At 34.8% G+C, this 22,629-nt stretch overlaps 3 protein-coding genes across 3 annotated transcripts in view; 2 read left to right on the top strand and 1 right to left on the bottom strand.

Annotated features, from left to right (window-relative positions):
* The window catches only part of LOC106151331 (nuclear pore complex protein Nup153), a 19,184-nt gene extending 8,446 nt beyond the window's left edge, over positions 1 to 10,738 (top strand). The window contains exons 17-24 of the mRNA XM_013524551.2: positions 82 to 232; positions 709 to 1,377; positions 1,653 to 1,856; positions 2,112 to 2,192; positions 2,341 to 2,847; positions 3,134 to 3,237; positions 3,463 to 3,632; positions 3,913 to 10,738. Of these exons, the coding sequence (XP_013380005.2) occupies positions 82 to 232; positions 709 to 1,377; positions 1,653 to 1,856; positions 2,112 to 2,192; positions 2,341 to 2,847; positions 3,134 to 3,237; positions 3,463 to 3,632; positions 3,913 to 4,012 (1,986 nt within the window). The 3' untranslated portion in view covers positions 4,013 to 10,738. The remainder of the gene's footprint in view (positions 1 to 81; positions 233 to 708; positions 1,378 to 1,652; positions 1,857 to 2,111; positions 2,193 to 2,340; positions 2,848 to 3,133; positions 3,238 to 3,462; positions 3,633 to 3,912) is intronic.
* Positions 10,699 to 17,507, bottom strand: LOC106162046 (putative lysosomal cobalamin transporter). Its single transcript, XM_013539157.2, has 15 exons — positions 17,369 to 17,507; positions 16,801 to 16,977; positions 16,473 to 16,536; positions 16,222 to 16,316; positions 15,895 to 15,962; positions 15,561 to 15,649; positions 15,183 to 15,256; positions 14,859 to 14,984; positions 14,473 to 14,690; positions 14,121 to 14,223; positions 13,794 to 13,898; positions 13,418 to 13,561; positions 13,158 to 13,203; positions 12,770 to 12,873; positions 10,699 to 12,179 (listed from the first exon to the last, which is right to left on the bottom strand). The coding sequence occupies exons 1-15, from the start codon at positions 17,420 to 17,422 to the stop codon at positions 12,069 to 12,071; spliced, it is 1,578 nt and encodes a 525-aa protein (XP_013394611.2). The 5' UTR covers positions 17,423 to 17,507; the 3' UTR covers positions 10,699 to 12,068.
* On the top strand, positions 17,505 to 22,629 carry LOC112041832 (DNA primase large subunit). Its single transcript, XM_024075519.2, has 12 exons — positions 17,505 to 17,676; positions 18,021 to 18,133; positions 18,419 to 18,513; positions 18,987 to 19,107; positions 19,343 to 19,438; positions 19,751 to 19,888; positions 20,157 to 20,300; positions 20,444 to 20,629; positions 20,885 to 21,011; positions 21,312 to 21,394; positions 21,611 to 21,770; positions 22,033 to 22,629. Exons 1-12 carry the CDS (start codon positions 17,520 to 17,522, stop codon positions 22,185 to 22,187), a joined length of 1,575 nt encoding a protein of 524 aa, XP_023931287.2. The 5' UTR covers positions 17,505 to 17,519; the 3' UTR covers positions 22,188 to 22,629.

The following is a 22,629-nucleotide window of genomic DNA, read 5'->3' as shown; positions in this document are numbered from 1 at the left end:
GAGATTTGAATAATAAATATTCCCATGTTTCCCATGTTTGAACTGACATAGCCATTAAAAGGCTATTTATTATGATTTAAGATTCCCAAGCCTACTGGGCCACCATTATCATCCATATTCAAGAAATCCACAGGGTCCTGGGAGTGTGATTTGTGCATGGTTCAAAACAAGCCAGAGGCAGTGAAATGTGCTGCATGTGAGGCCCCCAAGCCAGGGCTACAGCCCACAGCAGGTAATGACCATGGTATTACTGTAGTCAGCTAGTGGAAGCACAGTCTGTAGGATTAAAAATGGTTTCACGCCCCATGCCAGAAACAACTGAATCCCAAATTATTATGAAAGTAACATTTTGTAGATTTATTTATTTACTGGACATGGTTTCTACTGGGGGCCAGTAGATACCTAGACCACAGTAACCTGTAAGATGGATTGTTTAAAGAGTTTTTGAGACAGACTGTCAAGTAAATGTTATTAAATTTATGTTATTTCTTCCTCAGTTATTCCCTTTCAGCAAGTCCTTCAGGTGCCTGGGAAAGTGTTTGAGTCGATTTGAATACAGAATAACACTGTGAATCATCTATTGGTGTTTTGAATAATTTAACATTTAAAAGATAAATTCAGCTATACTATGTCTGAAAGCTAAACCTGAAGAAAATTAACACTCCAAACATCCTGTATTTTGAAATAAATCTAATCTGGTTTTTCCAGGGTTTACAGGATCCGGAATGAAAGGGGGATTCAAATTTGGCACTGGTAGTGGATTTCAGTTTGATAAAACCACATCTGGGGACAACAAGACATCAGGATTTACATTTGGCACCCAGACCACATCAACAGCCACTAATGCAACAGGATTTAAATTTGGAGTTCAAGAAGTTGGTAATACTGGTGATATTAAGTTTGGTTTTCAAGACAAGACGGTCGGTACAGGAATCAAATTTGGGACTGGCGCAGATAAGCAGTCGGAAGAAAAGAAAGAACAGAAATCAAGTGGTGGTTTTAAATTTGGTGGTGATTCTGTAAATACATCAACAAGTAACACTGCAGCTTTTGGTGGTTTTAAATTTGGACAAACTAATGACAAGTCTGTTGACAGTAAAAAAGAACAGTCTGGGGCTGAGACGTCTGTTCCTGGGGGGTTTAAGTTTGGTGCCAATCCCCCAGGCACCACCACAACTACAGCTACTATGGGAGGTTTCAGCTTTGGGAGCAAGCCTGGAGAAAGTACTCAATCAGTGTCCAATGCTGTCACTTCAGCAGCAGGAGGGTTTAGTTTTGGGGCACCAAAACCTTCAGTGAACTCAACAGACCTAACGACGAATCCCTTCCCAGCCACTTCTGTACCTTCATCTGGGTTTGCTGTGGGAGCTGGAATAGGTATACTATAGGAGCACAATGCTTTTCATTCCTTTGTAGCATGCTGTAAATTATGATCTGCATTCTTTCATTGCTAGTATATATTATTGTTTGAAAACATTTTACAAATTGGACTATGAAATTGTGACTAATAGTAACATTCTTTTTTGATTTATTTAACTGATGCACTGAACAAAAAAAAAAAAAAAAAGAACTAACAAAGTTAACTTTCAAATTAATAGTCCTCGTTATCTTACATGAAAAAGTCCTCATGCTTGTTTTATTTTGTATAATAGGCAAAGGTGACACAACAAAGCCAACATCATCAGGTTTTAGCTTTGGTAATACAGACACCAGTGGTGCAGCTGCTTTTACCTTTGGTGCAAAGCCTGATGAGACAAAATCTACTGGAAATATCACTTTTGGACAGACAGCACCCTCTAGTGGGGGATTTGGTGCAAAGGAGAAGTCTTCACCTTTGAAAAGGGGACATGAAGATGGTACGATGTAATTCCTGTCTTATGTAAATATTCAGCTGATATGCTGACTAGGTTGGCTGTGGACTGGCATGGGGAGGGGCGTGGGGGCTTGATTTCTTTATATTGGTACTGGTGTTTTGTTTAACTTTTTTGGATTGAATTATTGGAAAAAAAGATGTATCAATCAACAATCCCTAAGCTGATGAAAAATGTCCAAATTTCATTTGAGAAATAGAGAACAATTTATGATTAATAAGATGTCTAATTAATTTCCAGAGGATGAAATATCAGGGAAAAAACTTGCATTTGGGAGCATCAAGCCTACTGGTGCAGTAGCTCCCACAATCAGTTTTCCAGGTAGGTAACTGGCTTAGTTATTTTTTAATTTTGATGACTCATGGTCACGGGTATGATTTTTGTAACTAATGGTATGACATCTATTTAGACTGGGGTTGGTGAAGATATCAGTCAAACAGAAATAAGTTCAAAATCTTTACCTTTGCAGCAGCCTCAGTTACTCAAGCCCCAGCATTAGGAGGGTTCACTGCTTCAACAACAACATCAACAACAAGCGCCACATCAGCGCCATCACTCTTTGGCTCAACTGTAGCATTTGGTAGTGGAGGCAACACATCTGTCACCTCATCTGCTCCCCTCCCACTCTTTGGCAGCAGTTCTACTGCACCCTCTAGCCTGTTCAGCACCCCATCCACCACCCCATCCTTTGGTACCCAAGGAGCACCATCATCAGGTTTTGGCACCACGGCTCCAGTGTTTGGTGCAGGAGCTCCATCGACATTTGGAGCCTCGACGGCAACAACTTCAGCTAGTACCACTGGTTCAGTATTTGGGAGCAGCACGCCCGCCTTCTCAGGGTTTGGGGGCACTTTTGGGTCCACACAAGCCTTTGGAAGTGGTGGTGCTGGCAGTGATAGTACCAAGAATACTGGGGCACCTGTATTTGCTTCTGGTTTTGGTTCTACTGGACCTGGTGCCACCGGGACTGGTCCTGGTAAGCTTTGGCTTTTGGTTGATGTAGTAGTTTTAAACTGGTGAAGATCTGTGGACTACAAAGTTTGTTTTTCAATTGCACCAGTGTTCTGTGAACAACAAGAGTTACAATGCTTCACTTGAATTTTTATGTTGTTTGTTTGAATGTAAATAAAGGGGGTACCTTTTGTCTTTTTGACAGACTCAAGTCACATTAAGTTTCAGTTTTGCTTTCAGCACTTTGATTTTTGCAGTTTTATCATTATATCAGTGTAATCAGATTGTGTACTTAACTTTTTTTTTAACAGCACCCTTCAGCACGACCCCCAGCTTCCAGTTTGGCCAGACCACTGCTCCAGGAGCCAGCACTGGGACAGGGGAGATCTTTGCATTTGGTGCTAAACCACAGGAGGTAGTCTGATTTAACCTGTATCAGTATATATATATGTTATAGTTTTGTCTGATTTTGTGGAATTTGGTTTTTTTTAATAGATATTGGAAACATTTTGGATGAATTGCAGGTATTAGTTTTTTATATGCAAGAAACATAATCTGTTTCTTAGGTAATAAGTTATCATAGTCCAATGTCATCATTGTTATATTCATAACTATGCAAGTTCTGGTGGCGTTATTTCAGAGTAAACCAGCAGATGGCAGCAGTGGATCGACATTTGGTTCAGGAAACCCCGCAGGCTTCAACTTCAGTGCCACCCCCAACACTAACTTTGGTGCCTCCCAGGCCACCAGCTTTAGTGCCACACCTTCTTTCAACTTTTCAGGCTCACAGGCCCAATTTTCAGGATTCGGGTAAATATCTAAAGATGTTATGTAAAGGTATTAATATATCCATCAGCTTGTGGGAATGGTTTGATTATTGCTTCATATCAGTACCTTTCTATTTGTTTTACGAAGAGAAGTTGGTTTCATCTTCAATATGTTCATTTTATTTTTTCTTAACTCTATTCATTGATATTAATTGTACACAAATTATGATTTTGATGTATAGAAATAAAATGGATTATGGCTGCACTATGATTTCTGAAATAACATAGCTCATAATACCAGCTATTATTTGATAACTTTCTAGTGCTACTGGTCCAACTCCAGACAACCCATTCAGTGCTAACTCTAATGTCACAAGAGGGAGGACTATAAAGAGAGCAGCAAGAAGACTGAAAAAATCATAATAGGGATCTCTTCAGACTGTCAAGTTCAAAGAAGATTTAGAAGTAACTTTCCCTGAGACATATCTGAAAATATGCTTAGAAATCAAATAAATGAAAGTGGATTTCCTTAAAGACAGCTTGTTATATAAATAAGTTGGTGAGGTGTTGATTTTGTCTAGACAAAGAATACCTTTCTTTAACATGGAGGACTATCCAAACCGTTTACTCTTTGTTGTTTCATGGTGCCAAGAGTTCTGACAGAAAATGCTAAAAGTGGTTATTTAGTTCATTCAGTACAAATTCTTTCCCATCTAGTTCACTAGGTTCTCACAGGCACAAAACTACCAGTAAAGTGGTGTAATATGTCTTGGAAAAAAATGAGTTTTTTACAATAACATTTTTGAAGGCAAGCCATCAGTGTTAGAATTAAAATTAACTGCCAGCTTTATTAAGGACTATCAGGATAAAAGATATCAAACATTGTAAGTAGTTGAATTATTCTGGTGTCAGTCATAAAAGAGAAAGTGGATGGTTATCAAGTGCTCATTGTTGTACAATTTTGGCTACTTGGTTGATACGGAAGGCTTGGACCCATACACATTCATATACCAGGAAAGACGTCCAATGGAATATATGTGGATTTTCTTCTGATAACGGTGTGTTACCTGGTTCTTCAATTATATCAATCAGATGATCTAAATTGATGCTGCACTAAGCTGAAATTCTGTACCTATAGTTATCACTTTGAAGGAGAACACTTAAGTTGAACATTAGAAAGTATGATTTTTATACCTTGTATTTTTTGAGAAAATTATTCATGATCTCTTATATAGCATAATGCCAGTGTAAGGGATAGAAGTTACATTATACACCGTTTTTAATGTAGCAATTTGTAGCTTTGATAATGATAGAGATTTTGATTTCATCTTTTTTATGTACAGACACAGATGTGTCTGTACATATAGCCATCATCTGCGTCTGTCGTCGCCGTCGTCGCTGTCGCCGTCGTCGCCGTCGTCGCCGTCGCCGTGCACTTTTACCGATAACACGATAAGTGGAAAACCATTTTGCCTTTTGATTTGAAACTTGCAGAACTGATGAATATTCATAATACGCAGGTCAAGTTCGAAAATCGGCATGATCGGGTCACTCTTAGGGAATTTATGCTGTTTTTTCACTTTTTTCAACATATATGCAGCACCGATAACACGATAAGTGGAAAACCATTGTACCTTTTGGCTTGAAACTTACAGTACTGATGAATATTCATAATACGCAGGTCGAGTTCGAAAATCAGCATGATCGGGTCACTTATAGGGAATTTATGCTGTTTTTTCACTTTTTTCAGCATATATGCAGCACCGATAACACGATAAGTGGAAAACCATTTTACCTTTTGGCTTGAAACTTACAGAACTGATGAATATACATAATACGCAGGTCAAGTTCGAAAATCAGCGTGATTGGGTCATTTTTAGTGAATTTAGGCTATTTTTTATTCTCTTTTTTCAGCATATATGCAGCACCGATAACACCATAAATGGAAAACCATTTGACCTTTTGGCTTGAAACCTACAGAACTGATGAATATTCATAATACGCAGGTCAAGTTCGAAAATCAGCATGATTGGGTCATTTTTAGTGAATTTAGGCTATTTTTTCACTTTTTTTCAGCATTTTTGCAACACTGATAACACAATAAATGAAGAGCTGTTTTACCCTTTGGCTTGAAACTTACAGAACTGATAAATATTCATAATTCGCAGGTCAAATTCGAAAATCAGCACGATCGGGTCACTTATAGGGAATTTATGCTGTTTTTTTTTTCACTTTTTTCAGTATATATGCAACACTGATAACACAATATAAGAAAAACAGATTGGCCAATTGTCATTATACTCACAGGAGGGGCCAATCTTACTAAAACGCAGGTTGAGTTTGAAAATCAGCATAATCAGTCCATTATTTTAAAAGGTAATGCTGTTTTTTCACATTTCCTCACATTCAATTCTTAGGCATGTTAACAGTCTCATTATTGAACTAATAAGATACGTAAATGTGTTTGTTTGGCATTTCCTGCATCTTTACAACATTGTTAGTTGATTTTGTAAAAATGATGGTAAACTTGTTATCATGTATTGTGTAATAAAGTGTCAAAAATGGAAATAAACTCATATCATTGCAGTTTGTCAGATGCATTCATCCACTATGTTCAGAATCTCAGAATGGAGGAAGTTGGGCATTTAAAACTGTTCTGTTGATACTTTTCCCATCTCATCAATTTTCTTCATTGGTCATATAAAAATGGCAGTAAACTGTTTATTTTGTTTTATGTTTAAAAAGTGTTAAAAATGGAAATAAACCCATTTCAGAACAGTGCTGTATTGTTTACATTTTGGCATTTTCAATATGTGACTTTGAAGTTCCATGGGCCTGAAGGCTTTTGCTAGTCACATTTTCTGAATAACCATGATACTAATATTTTATAATTAAAAATTGATGGTCATTATGCTGTAAAACATTATGTAATATTGCATGAAATTTTGAAGAAACCCCTATTTTGGGCACTGCTCCCATGATGACCATTTAAGGAAAATCATGTCACTTACTATTCTCAAACTTACAGGAAAGAAACATGGGACTAAAATACAGCTCCAGTAGGCAATGCAGTCTGTTTGGTAAATTTTTCTGGCAATTAAACAGTTTTTTGTGAAAATTTAATTTTTCACTTATTGGCATTTTCAAGGTGTGACTTTGAAGTTCCATGATCCTGAAGACCTTTGCTTGTCACATTTCCTGAATATCCGTGATACTAATATTTTATAATTAAAAATTGATGGTCATTATGCTGTTAAACATTATGTAATGTTGCATCAAAATTTGAAGAAACCCCTATTTTGGGCACTGCTCCCATGATGACCATTTAACAAAAATCATGTCAATTACTGTTCTCAAACTTACAGGAAAGAAACATGGGTCTAAAATACAGCTTCAGTTGGCAATGCATACTGTTTGGTAATTTTTTCTGGCAATTAAACAGTTTTTTGTGAAAATTTAATTTTTCACATATTGGCATTTCCAAGGTGCGACTTAGAACCTCCACGGGCTTGAAGACCCGTGCTAGTCACATTTTGTGAAAATCCATGACACTTATATTTTATTATTAAAAAATCGATGGTCATTATGCTGTTAAGCATTATGTAATGTTGCATCAAAATAGCAGAAAACACAATTTTTGGTGCTGCTGCCTTGATGATCATTATGGAAAAACCGTGTTACTTATGACTGTCAAACTTTCAAAAAAGAAACACAGGACTAAAATGCAGCCTGAGTTAGAAAAGCAGTCTAATTGGCTTCTTTTTCTGGAAGTTATACATTTTAGTGTTATATTCATTATCTTTTTTGGCATATTCATTATGGGACTCGGAGCTCCCATGGACATGAAGCCAAATGGTAATCATATTTTCTACATGTCCATCCTATTTATAGTCAATAAACAAAAATTGGTGATAATTATTCTCTAATTTATTATGTAATGTTACATCAAAATTGACAATCTTTTTGCACTGCTACTGCAAACATTATGAAAAGAAAACTGTGCTACTTATTATAATTTTAAACTTACAAGTACGATTTTTAGGATTGGCCTTCAGCTCATGAGAAAACCAGCTCTATCGGATTATCATGTTTATTGTATTTATGCATTTTTTGTGAAATTTTCATTTTTCTCATTCTGGCACTTTCTAAGTATAAACTTGAACTCTGATGGGCCTGAAGCCTTATGCTTTTACTTTCGTCTGTGTTACCTGTTGTGCATAAGTTGATGTTGACTGTGCAGTTAAACATAATGTATTATTGCATCAGGATTGGTAGTCTCCTATTTTGGGCATTATGGTTTTGTGCTTTTCTTAAGGTGTGACTTATGGGCCTGAAGACCTTTGAGTGGGTCAGTCTGTAAATTACCCTTGGGTATCACTAGATTAATTTCAGAGTTATAAAGTCATTTGCTTTAATAGGCCATTAAATGAGATTACGTAAAGCACACTTGTTGATATTTCCCTGTAAACTCCCAAAGGTAAAGCTCTTTGCTAGATTAATAATAAGGAAGCAGTGATAATTATGCAGGTAAATTTTGTTTAATATTGCAAATAAGTTTTATATATATATATATATATATATATATCAAACTGGAAGATTAAAAGTTTGAATAGCAGCTTCATTGGAATTATATTTACCTCAAGCTCTGCCAAGGAGGTTATATTTTCACCCCTGTTTGTCTGTCATCCACATAACACAAAAAGTTATGGACTGATTTTGCAGAAATTTTCAGGAACTGTCGGAAGTGGGCCAAAGAGGACAATGATTAATTTTTGGTGGTGGTCCGGATCAATAATCAATCAATTATCAATATAATCAACAATTGCTGCCTTGGCAGAGGTCTGCACTCTCAAAGTGCTTTTCTAGTTTTGTTGTTTTCCTTTATAATTTTTTCTCAAACACTTGCATTTGTGACTTTTAGCCCCAGGCAGGCTCTCATCTGCCTGGGGCTCTGCACATTTTCTGTATTTCTACATAAGCAGTTGTATTGTTTTTTATGTTTTTAAACATGATGTAATATTATTTTATGCACTGTCATCATTTTTCAAATATTGAGACTTTCATAATGTGAATTTGAACTCTCATGGTCCTGAAACTGTAATCTTATTGAAGGGGTGGATTGAGACCATCTTCTGGGTCTTCCGGAAGACAGTCAGGTTATTAAGTTTATATTGACTGGTATCTATTTTTTCTGTTGGAAGACCATCAAAATGGAGGATGGATCAACATAGATACTTTGTAATACTGTCAGAAAATATCTCTGGGTCCGCTCCTGTTATTGACCATGTTACCTGTTGTGCAAGATTAAAATTCAGTGTTGACTGACAGTGCTATTATAAGCATTATTTATTATTGCATCAAAATTGACAAAATGACCTTTTTTGCATCTTTATTTTCTGTTTTTTGTCTGTACATTTGACAGCTTTGCTGCCTTGTTTTTATTTGATTTGATATGGTGGGTACTGCATGTTGAAGATATTGTAAAGAATTTGAAAATTATTAAATGTAAAATGCAATCAAAATTCCCCTCAAATTACATCTTCCTAAGTGTACTTAGTTTACTATAAATTTATTTGAGAAATTTATGTATTTAACAGTTGATACTATTTCAGGAAACAGCAGATTTACTTGTGCAATTTAGTTGATCAAAGTAAGCATTCTGTACGTCTCATGTAGAATCAATATTCTGGATGATTAAGGGAGAAACATTTAACTGGAAGTGTGACGGTGTGTATGGCAGAAGCATGAATATCTTTTCTAAGTGAAAATTGATATTGTAAATAATTGTATTTGTAAATAATATTGTATCTGGCTGTTATGCCTTAATAACATATTTCTACTGTGATGACAAGGTTATAGGTTGGAACTGCAAGATGTTTTGGTGAGTTAAAAAAAAAATCCAAATTTTTAATGGATTAAAAATTGCACTTTCAAGTAATGTTAAATTCTGCAATGCAGTGCATTGAAATATTTTCCACTAGTCAAACAAGACCTGCCAGAAACCTTAACACATAATTGCACTACAAAGATAATCTTTTTTTTTTTTTTTTTTTGGTCACCATTTAAATGATTATTGCTATATGTATGTGCTGGCACCTCATTAATCCACATTGTTATTATTGGACCCCAGTGCAGATTAAGGTTTTCTGGCATGGTTCTTGGTAATCTGAGACTGAGTGAATGGTGTATGAATGAGACAACCTAAAACCTTGTAAATTGTGGGGTGAACTGTGCGTAAGTGTATTTGTTAATATTATATCAAGTTTCAAGTCCTAGCCAATATTTCTACATGAACATTTAACATTTTATCATGATAAAGTATGAAAGCTTAAGTTATGATCCATTACTATCAGATGGTGTTTTTATGAACCAAGGGTGATCAAAAAGTTAAATAATAGTCATGGTTAAATAAAATTCAAGGTTCATGTAGTAAAATGTTTAGGGTGACACAAAAATTATACACATTTAGGTGTACAAGGTTGAAAGAGATACTCGGTGCATCCTTGATTTAAAAGAATTAGGGCATACTTTTTGGGGCTTCATTTAAAATGTCTGTCAAAAGTGAGGTTACCTTTGGTAAGGTTTCTTTTGTCAAAATTGCATTAAATAGAAAAGGATGTTGTTTCTTCAGCCTTGTACATATTGCTAGAGGACAATATCTTAAGCTCTTGTTCTATTTATTAATCATTGCAAGGAAAATGGAGGAGACCACATTGATATTTTTAAAGTGAGAAAAAGCTTATTGTTATTTGTTGATTTATTGATAGATTTATAATGGACTTGCTTGAAGTCAAGTCTAAGAATTACAAGTAATGTGGACTCCTTCATCCTTGATGACAAATCATTGTTATTAATAAATTTATTTTGTATGTGTGTGTCATAATGATTTTAACATGAGTGAAAGAAATGTTAGATTGTATGCAAAAATCATTGAGACCTTTTATGATGAAAGAATTTGTAGGGCTCCTCTGCTATTATTCTCTAAAATGTCCTCAATTTGTTTAAAATCTGGTTTTTGGGTAATATATTGGTTTGTAGTATCTTTTTGATACATTTTATGATACTGAAAAGTTCTTTTCCAATGAATGAAAAACAGATTCCTCATTAAATTCATTATGATAATAAATGGAGTCATTCTTTTTATTTCAACATTTGAATTTTAAACCATTGCACATCCGTGTTAAAACGTTGGCATATATATATATAGTACTAGGGTCAGGAAAATATGAGAATGACATCTCTGAATGCCACAATGAAGACCGAGTATAAGTGAAAGATTTCAATTAAACCAGATGTTGAGTAAAAATCCTCCAATTTTAACACTGCAATTCAAGTAAAAAACTTGCTTCTAATAACGTCTAAATTAGGTTCACTTAAACCATATATTTGAGTGGAATGTACAGAAACTACATGCATTACAATCTTTCATAATTTTGTTCACTTAAACAAGATCTCTACAATTTCTATTAACAAACTAACATTAATTTTTTCATAAAAAGTTATAAATGATTGACAGTGAGTGAAATACTTTGGTGTACGAGATAATAAATAGATACATCTTACAGACAGATACCAACACCCCAAAGCATATCATTAAATAGCCCATAATACTTGAACATAATACTTACATCTGTATTAACCTCTAGATCTTTAACTTCATGTAACCTCGATCTACAAGTCTAAAGACTACATATAACAGTGGTGTCAGGAGTAAACTACCTCAGGAACTTGACAGGGGTGCCCCAGAAGTCTCATGTAATGTGTCAGATGATATGACATTGAACACAAAGCCATGTACTATGATTTACAGCTATTCACGACAGAATGATAATTTTCAAGCACAATATCATTTTGGAAACATAATTCCCACCTGAACAGATCGAAATGTTGAAAATGGGTGAAATTTTGCAGTATTGGTAAGATAGCAACTTGGCAGAGAACCTGATTTTTGTAATCCTCTTTTCTACAGCATCAGTGTATTCTGTATTCCATAAACCTTATCAATGTTATTATCTACTACAACGTCCAATCTACAGTACCCCAGCTGTCTGGACGATAACTGCACACCACACAACAGGACCTGCCTTAAATATCTACAAAATGTCATTCTCCACTGTGGCTGTCTGTGAATTAAAATGAGGCTGTGGCATCAAAAATTTGTCAATAAGAAGACCAAAATACATACTATTATGCATTTGCACTAATATGTAACACGAAGTGAAAGAATGGAAAATTTCATCATGAGAATGTCTGTGAGAGTGTGAAAGCATGACCAATTACTGGAATTTTTCAGATCAAATGTGAGCAAAGTGTATTCAGTAAGAAATCTGTAAGAAATTGAACAAATATTCCAGACTGCTGACCTTGACTTCAAGATTGGCCACCAACAATAATGAAGCATGAGATGATTTTAGAAAATAAACAGATAAACTGTTTTAAATGTTGTTAGAAGAAAGCGTTTTCCTCTTTTAATTTGATCTCAGGCTGACAAGAGTTCTTCATCACTATCAAAGTCATCCTCCTCAACCTGCCCATTGATGGAAGATTTCCTTCTTCTGCACAAGGAGATCACAAATGACAGCGGTATCACCTGTAACAAAATTAATGTATGAAGAAAAGATTTTAAAAGAATGAAACATCTAAGTAGAACAAATTATTTTCATTAAAGTCACACCTCAAACAAATGGTGCCTAAAATAAGCCACAAGTCTGTTAACAAGGAATGAAACTTATGAGAAAAAGAAAAGATATGTTTATGCTCCACAGTAAATAATCAATCAACTAACTACATCAAAATAATGTGTATCTCCAACAAACTATTCAAATGTAAACTTCAAATGTGCATGAAATGGGTTTCTTGGATATTTGAAAATAAATGAGATGACTTTTTCCCCGTTTTTAACAAGGTTGGTACAAACTGTCTGCTCCTGTGCAGAAGCTGTTGATCAGCTTGTTGGAATGAAGCAATACCTTGACACATTATTCAGAAGAACTTATGTACTAAATAGCATAAAGAAGGCATAGTGCTTGAAACCCTGTTGTACAACCAATTAGTTATCATTAATTCAAAATATCTAAAAAATTCAGAACCTCCAGCTCAATGAAAGCATAATGGATGGGCAGACATTTATCCCATGTGAAATAAAAATACATGTAATGACAAAAAGTTAACATGACTTACAGCTAGGAACACCCATCCTGCCCAGTAGTAGCAGGCTCCAAAGAACCAGACCTTGTAGAAGAATCTGGTCAACAATGTGGTGAACCTTGTCATCACACAGTCACCTGGTAATAAAAAAGGTTATACAATACTAAACAAACAAAATGACCAAACATCTTTCTTTTGATGTGTCCAAAATATATTCCTGTTTATAAGATTTATTTTTTGAATATGTGAAAACAAACATTATTACTAATTTAAAAGCATGCACAAAATAAATCAACGTATATGAACAGTAAACTGAAACAATAAGCACAATACACCCTATACAACAGCATATAATTGTTTTACTTCCTCAGAGTTCTTAATTTCACACCTGATACATGTTCAGTTAAAGTGATAGACATACCTTCAGGTGCACTGGTACTGCACATAGTGACCTTGGTAGAATTTGCCTGGAACAAATTAAGAAAAGATAAAAACCACAACTTACATTCTTTTTGTATCTGATACATTCATTTAATTGATTTAAACTCTGAAACTTTTATGTTTGAGATGCAGGTAGGGTAGTATATATAAACCCAATGGTATGGTTTTTTTCCCAACTCTGATCATTAAAACTAACAGTATGTATGACATAATAAACCAAATCTCCACCATATTACTCACCACATAATGCTGGCTGCCATACATTGAGTACTGTGGTGTCAGCTCATATATGATCACATTGGTAGCCAACACAATCAACATCAATAGAAAACACATCATGAGAAGACCCTGGGGTCTGGTTTTTCTAGGCCGAATCTTGTACATCTGAAAAACCAACCAACAAACAAAAAAGTAGATTGCAACTGCGAAGTTAATTTCACAGACAGTTTCATCAATTATATTTGACATAACTTTGAGATAATCAGAGTTGTCTGTCTGGCCCTATGACAGCAAATATTGCAATTAACATATTTTTGCAACCTCAGCAAAACAAACTTCAAAATAATCATGTCTACTACACACAACTAAAATCATTTTTCAAGCAAAGCAAGCACACCTTTATCCAGAAGAACCAGATTCCAATATCGTGAATTCCAGCCATAGAGCAGAAGAAAAAGTACATAATGACACCTGCCATCAAAATGTAATCTAGTGGGAAAACCTGAATAGAAAACAAAAAGTGTAATATAATACCTGATCTCATTTACCCTGCTACAGCCCCTATAGATGAGTGCTCAGACATATTTGAAAATGAATTGCATTTTATTTCTGGCTTTATGCAGAAGTATAAAAAATTCCTTTACTAGAGGCAAGCACTGAACTACTAATACCTTTTGATCAGTAAATAGCTAATTATGTCACTTTTGTATTCATATGTACAAACCTGCTGTGAAAAGACCAGTACAATATCCAGTGGGTTTGGTAACGTTCTGTGTGGCAGTGCATATCCCATTCTCCACCCATAGGAATGCATTGCTTTGTCTATGCTACAAATAGGGAAGTGTTAAATTGTACACTATAAAAGCTCAACAATAACAAACAAAAAAAACTGAAAAGTTACTTAGGTGAATTTTAATTTGCATAAAGGTATAAATGAAAGAGTCAGCATTGCTTTCATCTTTGCACGACTTTTAAAAACTCTTAGACACTCAAATGTTATTGCTGAGAATGTAAAAACCAAGAAAAATATCACTTTTACAAAGAATTAATTGACCAAAGGCTGTCTGAATACTTACTTAGTGAGCAGCAGAGACAGGAAAATCAACAATGCCACCAAAAAGAATACAATTCCTGCAATCATCTCCAGTGGGCGGAGAATCTTAAGGCATTTGCTACAACAGTTGTTGGCCTCTGCCTGCAGATGGCGCTCTTGTCTTTCCAGCAGGTGCTCCTCATCTTCAAGAGATTCTATCTGACGCCTGTCCCTAGCAGAAATGCGGCGACCTGCACCATACTGAAAAGAAAAAACAAAAATCAAAAATACATTAAACCCCACTATATCCTTGCTAAAAAGACCAAAAAAATAAGATTTACATGTTAAATAAGTATTATTAAAACTTATACAAGCAGTATGCATCACGTATATAAAAACCATGCTACTGTAAGGGGATGCTGACTGTACCTTGTTTCTTATAGCTTCAATTTGATCACTCCTTCTTGCCCTATTCATTGAAACCTCTGACAGCTCAGTACTAGCCCCACGGGTCCCTCGGATGAGGTTCACTGGCCAGGCTGTCATACCATAAGCCTACAAAGACATATTTAAGATCAAATTATTCTAGACTTTTTTCTATATCATCTGCAAATAAAATTTCATCATTGAAAAATGTTCTCAAACAAATATCATTAAAAGTTTCAAAAAGTCCTGAATATCAAATAATTGAATTGCCTTTTATGCATGGGTTTTCATAAGTTTTACATCTAAGAATATTTTTTCAAAACTCACAGTGTATATCATGAGTCCAAGCAGACCAATCAGTGTCAGTGAACAGATGAGAAATGACAAGGCATCTTCTCCATCTGAAATAATACAAGACTATTAGTTTTTTTTTCCCTACCTAATAAACACAAACGATTTAAATTTACATTTGTGTTGACAAATGGAGGTTTAGTTGATCATGCTGCTTTCAACATATTTATCTTCGGGAAAACAAACCTAATTAGTACAGTCACTAACAATTCTGATGCTACATCAAATATGACCAGAATTCTCATTGATTGTTGAGAGGCAAAAGTATATCAAAACATGTATGTATATTTATCATCTGGCATTTTGGTGTCACCTAGTAAGTTAATAACTTGCTACCTTGATATTAAAACCTACCGTTTGTTGCTAAATCCTTGAATAGGAACTCCAACCGTTTCCATTCTGTCAGATTGGCATCAGGTGCAGTCTTCACTGGAGCAAAAGCTCTAGAAAAGATATCTTTTTTCAAGATAAAGTGGACCCAAGTATTGTGGGGATAAAAAGAAACATTTTCTGAATTTACATCAAAAACCTTTCACAACTAGGCACCCACCAAAGATTCAGTGATACTGGCTTCTGCTATATTGCCCTGTCAGTTCCACCAACTGTGTTATATTCAAACAGGTAGTTCATGACAGTTTTTTGTTCTAATTTTTCTAATTAAAATTTTAATATAAAAATCATAACTTACCCAACTAGCAACAGCACTCCTGCTATGAACAGGAACACCAAAGTGTACAGGAATGCAGAGCAGAAACGCTGAAAATTTATTTTCCCATTTGAAAAGTAAAACAAAACATCAAAATGATCCACAAGAGTGAGGTTGGTAATAAATATTAGACTTTCTGGGAGTTATAACACCAAAATCATACAAAATCACTTTAACCCCAATAACAGCACAATCCATAGTTCTTACAGGGATACAACTCAAATTCGTTGTTTAATTTTGAAACTGGAGATCTCTTCTGTAAACACAGTGCATCTTTAGAAATAATACATTTTTTACGGTTTTATTTACCTTTTTACCGGGATTCTCATCTTCTTTCTCTTCATAGTAAAAATATACAAATGGTAGGGCAAAGAACAGGAAGAATGTGATCAGTGCATACATGGCTGAAAATAAATGAAATATTCTAATGATCTGGATAATACTAAAATGTTATAAATAATAATTATTCTTCATAATATATTTGTTATTGTATCTTGATACATTTTATACATTTTATCACCTATAGATCATATGAACCAATACTAAATGAATACACTCACTATAATAGGTGTATAGTACTGATGTCTCCACTTCCTGCCTGGTAACATTGGACTCTGCCCACTCCTACAACAACACTTACAAATGTACTCTCATTTTTCTGTAGTCTTGACTTATAACATGTCTTATAAAAAAACAGTGATTTTACAAGATGTCAACCATAAAGGTAATATAAAAATTAATAACTAAAGATCACAAACAACTTGCATTTTTATCAGAAAACTTTGAGTATTTAGAATAAGCCTTACCACCCCATTCCACTGAAAATAAAGCTACCTACTGAAAATGAAACAGACGCAAGATTCCTTTGATTATCAGAAACGAAATTACCTTGAATTTTCCATCTGGATCTTTCATAAAAGCTACCAGAAATATGTCTACGGGCACTAAGGCAGAGGTCAACAATGCCACTGCTACAGCTAGCACTGAAGTAATTGTAGAGCTCCGCTCACTGTCTGTTTTACTTCTGTGAAGTCTAATATAAAGTGCTGAGAATATGAGAGTCAGCTGGAATGATATTGAAAGTGGGTTTTATTATCCAAGACATTAATTTTTATACAAAATATTTTATCATAATGTATTAATGATTCATTTTACTTTATAGTGTGCATTACAACATTGTCCTTTGTCAAACAGGCGCACTTGCATCATCTTAAAACTGGACTTAAAACGCTTTTCTACAATAAACAAAAACACTGAGCATTCTTCAATATTTCAGAATTGTGCTAAAAATAGTAAGAGCTGCTAGTGGCTGCTGTAGTTGGTGTCAAACACAATATTATATCACAAGACAACTTTCTTAAATTCTGCGGATATATCTTAAAATTCTGATAATCTACAGAACATTGCTACATAAACATATGTGTTATAATCATATCTTAAGAGAAACGATTCTTACCAACACAACACAGGCAAAACTGATCCAGCCGCCAAGAACCACCGGATCAGCCATTTTCTTTATTTTGGTTCTTGGTTCGAGAAAGCGCGTGACCACATCTTACCTTCAACTTGACCTAAATATTAACGCGCGAAAGTTTACAAACTGAAAGATGGAAGTAACAAAACAAAGGAGACTGAAGGCATCCAAGCTTAGTGGTGATCGAGATAAGAGTCGTTTCACACATAATCTGCTGTTTTACACGCTGCCTCCGAAAGATGTGATTTCTTTGCAGGAATTTGAGGACTATGCCGTGGAAAGACTAAAACGTAAATGTTAACAAGTACATCTTTCTGACTTTCGCAAGTAACAAACATTAATGAATCATAGTGTGATGAAGTAAGAGTGTCATCGTGTTATATTAAATCGTCACAGTTTGGTATACTATATGACAAATTAAATCTTTTAAGATTCAAAAATAGGATACTTGTACTACTCGTGGTACTGTACTGGTACTACTGAAAGCAGTGAATATCTGGCCCTAGGTTGGTGCTTTAAGAACCTTGAGTACTAATATTTATTGCTTTAGTCATTGATTCAAATGTTGATACTTCCAAAGCGCCATCATATTAATCATGCACATGTCTCACGTAATGTTTTTCTGTGTTTTTAGTGCTGAAAGCTATAGAAAATGCAGGATCGAAGCACCTCAAAGGATCAGATGAATACAATAATTCAGTGAGGGATGAACTTAAAAAGTTCATCAATCACAGCAGCAAACCAAAGGTAGTTATTTTTTCATATTTAGGAGTCTTTGTTCAAGCTGCCCTTGATGTTTTTGTACCATTTCTAATCAACTTGGTTCTAAATGACCTATGATTTATTTTGACCACCATATCCTTTGGGTGACATTTCAGAGGTACACATGTACTACTACTGTACATGTTGATATTGATATCGGGTACTTTTATGTGAGGGATTTTATCCTTTTTATAAAAGATGTTAGAAAGAATGTTAGAATATGAAAGTACAGTCAGTTTCTGATTTTTTCACTTCGTTTTTCACTTGTAGAATGGAAGCATCTATGACATGAGTGATAAGGAGTATGATGATATAAGAAAGGACCTCATCTCCCACTTTGTGCTCAGGCTGGCTTACTGCAAGTCGTAAGTGTTCATATCCAGATGGGGCCGTAGCAATAGTCCGAAGGTTCAATAGTCCCAAGGTTCATTGGTCCGAATCTTCACTACAGAACCTTCGGACCAATGAACCTTTGATTAAAAAACCGATGAAAAGGTTACCGTTTTTTGGACCAATGAACCTTCGTACCAATGAACCTTCGGAGTATCGAGACGCCCCCATCCAGATGCCCACCTTTCACCTGCTCATCTTGTGAAATACTGCTGTATTTCAACTGCACGTGAAATTGATAGTTATAGTTACATTTTGCACTAGACAGCATTACAGTATGGAAGCTATTATAAAACTGGAAACTTATGTTCATCTGTATACTCTCTTAACTAAGGTAGTAAAAGTGTACACTAAAACATATTACTGCACAACTGGCATTTGTAAAAATAAGTTTATGATGCTACTTAGAATTATTTTATAATGACATGTAAATAAATTGTATTTCTAGAGATGAATTGCGCAGGTGGTATATTCAGCAAGAGACGGACCTGTTTAGATACAGGTTCTCAGTGGAAAGTAAAGAGAGCATTCAGATGTTTTTAAAGGAAAACAAGCTGAATTATTCTCCAGTGAGTATTTGTTTTTACTGTGGTGATCAATTTTCAATTTCTTAATCAAGAAAAAATCATAAAGGATAAATAATTGTATTAATAAAAAGTAGTCAGATTTAGTTGGAACACATTTTGATTTTTGGCACAGTTATGTATTTAATAGTAACTTTGCCACCTTGATGGAAATAATTTAAAAGAAACTGGTTTTACACTAGATAATTTGGTTTAGTTTGCATACCTTTTTTATGTACAGATTCCATTTGAGGAAAAGCAGGGCATACTTAAAAAGCTTGCAGATTCACACAAAGATATGACCATCTCTTTAGCAGAGGCCACAGACTTTTATAGGGTAAGAATCGTTTTAGTTGTCTGGACTTGATTAGGTTTTTGAGACATATTTTGTGATTTGTATTTTGTTGAGTGAATAATTGTAATAATAAACACCTGCATCATTGCCTGGAACAAGAGACAATTAGTTGCTTGGCAACAAACCTGGTTTACTAGCACCTGTTCCAATCAGAGTCAATTATCAGTTTCCAGTATGATGGATTACATGGACTAAGTCCAATAGAGCACAAAACCTAACCTATAGAATAGTTTGCATTTTCTTGAAAATGCCACTGCCTAGATTATAACAGGAGATTGTATATATTTTGCTTAGGTGCCGTTCACAGAAGCCCTAGACCTGGTCAAAGCAAGGAAGGTCTATGTCCACAGGGGATATGTGTATGTCCCCTACAATGAGCTAGTTTCTATAATTCTCGGTGTTTTCAGAACACATTTGTCCCATGCTTTAGCAGTAAGTATGTACCTTTTGTTCTGCAAAGAAGTTATGTGTAATATTTGTGTATTATAAGTGACGTGTGTTTATAATTTTCATTTTTGGTTCTTAAAAAATGGTCTTGAGTTTGGATGGATGTAAAAAGAAAATTTAATTTCTTTTGGTCATTGGTTTCTTTTGAACCACTGCTATTTGAATTGTTTATTATATCTACTACACTGTGAAATAATTTCTGAAAATATGATCAGTTTTTATCTGTTATGGTATTTTTTCATCATTTACACAGGTAATATGTAGGGCACTACCTCACATGGAGGAACAAGACAGGTTGCTGCCTATGTTGAGTGGCCTCAGTAAGAGATACCTGGGACAAGACTACTCCAACAGGAAACCTACAGGAGGACAGGTTACAGCAGCCATGATTGATATGGTAAAACATAAATCAATGAATCTTAAGGATTAGGACAAGTATTTTCTTCTGACATAAGGAAGTAGAGTTGTTTGTGTGAATTTGCACACCTGTTTTGTCCGTATCGTTTTAAGTTTGTTGACATTTATATATTACTCTTACAGCTCTCCAAGAAGTCCTTCCCTCTGTGTATGTTACAACTTCATGATGGTCTGCGTCGAGATCACCATTTACGCCATTGGGGGCGTATGCAGTATGGCCTGTTCCTAAAGGCTATAGGTCTCTCACTGGAGGAGGCCCTCAAGTTCTGGAAGGATGAGTTTACTAAGGGACCCATTGATCCTGATAAGGTTTGTAATTATACTTATATTAATGCCTGTTAGACATTGATGTTGAAAGTATAAAAGATTTGAATTATTTAAAATGCAAGCCTGTTGTTCCTATTCTGTCTCTTCCTTCAGTTAAGATTGAAAGTACATACTGTGGGAATTAAATATTCTCATCACAGGCAAATTGAAGGCAAATATTCTTAAACTTACTTTCTTGTTCATTTTAATTTTTTTATATAACTTTATATGTATTTCTTAATTATTTTTTTATTGCAGTTTGATAAACAATATGCTTACAACATTCGCCACAACTATGGTAAAGAGGGCAAGCGGGCAGACTACACTCCATATAGCTGTCTGAAGATTATCACCTCTAATGCCCCAGGTCCTGGGGATGGACATGGTCAGTAATGATATATTGCAAAAAAATACATTGTAAAGTATCTTCATGTGTTTTTTTTTTCAAGACCAAAAGCCATATTTTTAAAGTTATTTTCATCAATGTTTAAATTATCAAATTTTACCTTTCATTGTTCAAAGTTCCAAATGTTCCAAAATTCCATATCACATTGATCAAAATCCCAAAATGTGTTCTTTATAAACCAGAAATTACAATTTCAGAACCCATGTTATATGATCAAGGGTTTTATCCCTTCAAAATATTTGACATTTGATGCATAAAGAGATATGTTTGTGCTCACAGGTTGCCCCTTCCGTCACAGTGATACAGATATGCTACGGCAAAAACTTTCCAATTTGAAAATTGGCAAAGAGAATTCAGAAGCAGTAAGTTTGAATTTTTTTTTTATATTTATGTACATTGCTTAAGAAAATCAATTGAAAGAATTAAAACTAACATGTTTTGCTTGCTCTCTTTAAGTCTGGTGCGAGGCAAAATTACTATCTTTGTCACACAATTTTTCCTGTATTCTACAAAACTACATGTGGTGTCACTGAAAAGTACACTTTACTGACATCACTGGTATTTTTTCTGATTTTTAGGTGATTAGCAAGGTGAAAGAAGGACATTACCAGATTGCTTGTAAAATGGTTTTTAACCTCACACACGGAATACAAGAAGAGGAGGCAAGTTTTGCACTCCAGCACCCCAACCAGTACTTTGAGGAAAGTCAAAGGTTAATTAATGGAGGAAAGGAGGATGGTGAGGATCAGCTTTACAGTATTGATTTACTCTTTCTATTTGTTATTTGTACCTGGATAAATTTGAGTCCATTTTTCTGAGGTGGATTTCTCTATTTGTTCACGTTTACTTGTTTTATATTAATAAGTAAGAAAAAAAAAACATTAGATTGCTTTGGTGTTGTCATCTCTCTTGATTTGTGAAAAGTCTTTTTTTTTTAATTTAATTTAACACAAATTCATATGGCTTTGTAATGATACTGTTGTATGGTTTCATCTTCCAGGAAAGTCATCTCAGGGTAGCTTTACCCCTGTGACTCCTCACAGCACCCCCAGGACTTCTCAGAATTCTCAGAAATCCAGTCAACCAATACCCATGAAGATGGAAGATGTGAATGACGAGGACATTTTGCAAGCACTGGAGAATGCACAAAACTGAATTTTCAGTCTTATAAAAACAACGCCAGCGACATTGGTTTTTCAGCAAGCGCACCATCTTGAATAATAACAGAAGTACTAGACTGACATCATACTTAAATTAACTCTTTCATATTAAATCTTTGTTACACTTGAATGGTTGCATAGTGTGAAATTGATAAAACATCGATTTTAGGAAAGTTTTATTGCTTGTATTTGTTACCAAATTGTATCTATGCTTGATTGCAAGAAGAACATGATTTTAAAAGGAGCCACGTTGTAAACTGGCAATTACACTACAGATTTGTAGGTTTGTTTTTTGTTGTACATTTGATATATTTCAGTGTCTAGGACAGACCAATAATTAACATTTATTGAGAATAACAAGGATCATCTTTAATAGAAGTATTCTTATAATGATGATTACATACAAAATCAAGAAATAAATATTCATGCTCAATGGA

Source organism: Lingula anatina, chromosome 1 (genome assembly GCF_051362555.1).
Source record: "Lingula anatina isolate TDL-2025a chromosome 1, LinAna3.0, whole genome shotgun sequence".
Classification (NCBI taxonomy): domain Eukaryota; kingdom Metazoa; phylum Brachiopoda; class Lingulata; order Lingulida; family Lingulidae; genus Lingula; species Lingula anatina.
The sequence above is the reverse complement of the archived record's forward strand: the minus strand, read 5'-3'. Positions and strand labels throughout refer to the sequence as shown.

What these genes read in the sequence shown, in the direction of transcription:
- LOC106162046 (XM_013539157.2), bottom strand. Translation starts at nt 17,422, where the DNA reads ATGGCTGATCCGGTGGTTCTTGGCGGCTGGATCAGTTTTGCCTGTGTT. An exon ending in CAAGGATTTAGCAACAAACG is followed by an intron (nt 15,257 to 15,560) that starts GTAGGTTTTAAT and finishes GTATTATTTCAG; the next exon opens with ATGGAGAAGATGCCTTGTCA. An exon ending in TTGGACTCATGATATACACT is followed by an intron (nt 14,985 to 15,182) that starts GTGAGTTTTGAA and finishes ATGTCTTTGTAG; the next exon opens with GCTTATGGTATGACAGCCTG.
- LOC112041832 (XM_024075519.2), top strand. Translation starts at nt 17,520, where the DNA reads ATGGAAGTAACAAAACAAAGGAGACTGAAGGCATCCAAGCTTAGTGGT. An exon ending in ACAAGCTGAATTATTCTCCA is followed by an intron (nt 19,108 to 19,342) that starts GTGAGTATTTGT and finishes TTTTATGTACAG; the next exon opens with ATTCCATTTGAGGAAAAGCA. An exon ending in GCAAAGAGAATTCAGAAGCA is followed by an intron (nt 21,395 to 21,610) that starts GTAAGTTTGAAT and finishes TCTGATTTTTAG; the next exon opens with GTGATTAGCAAGGTGAAAGA.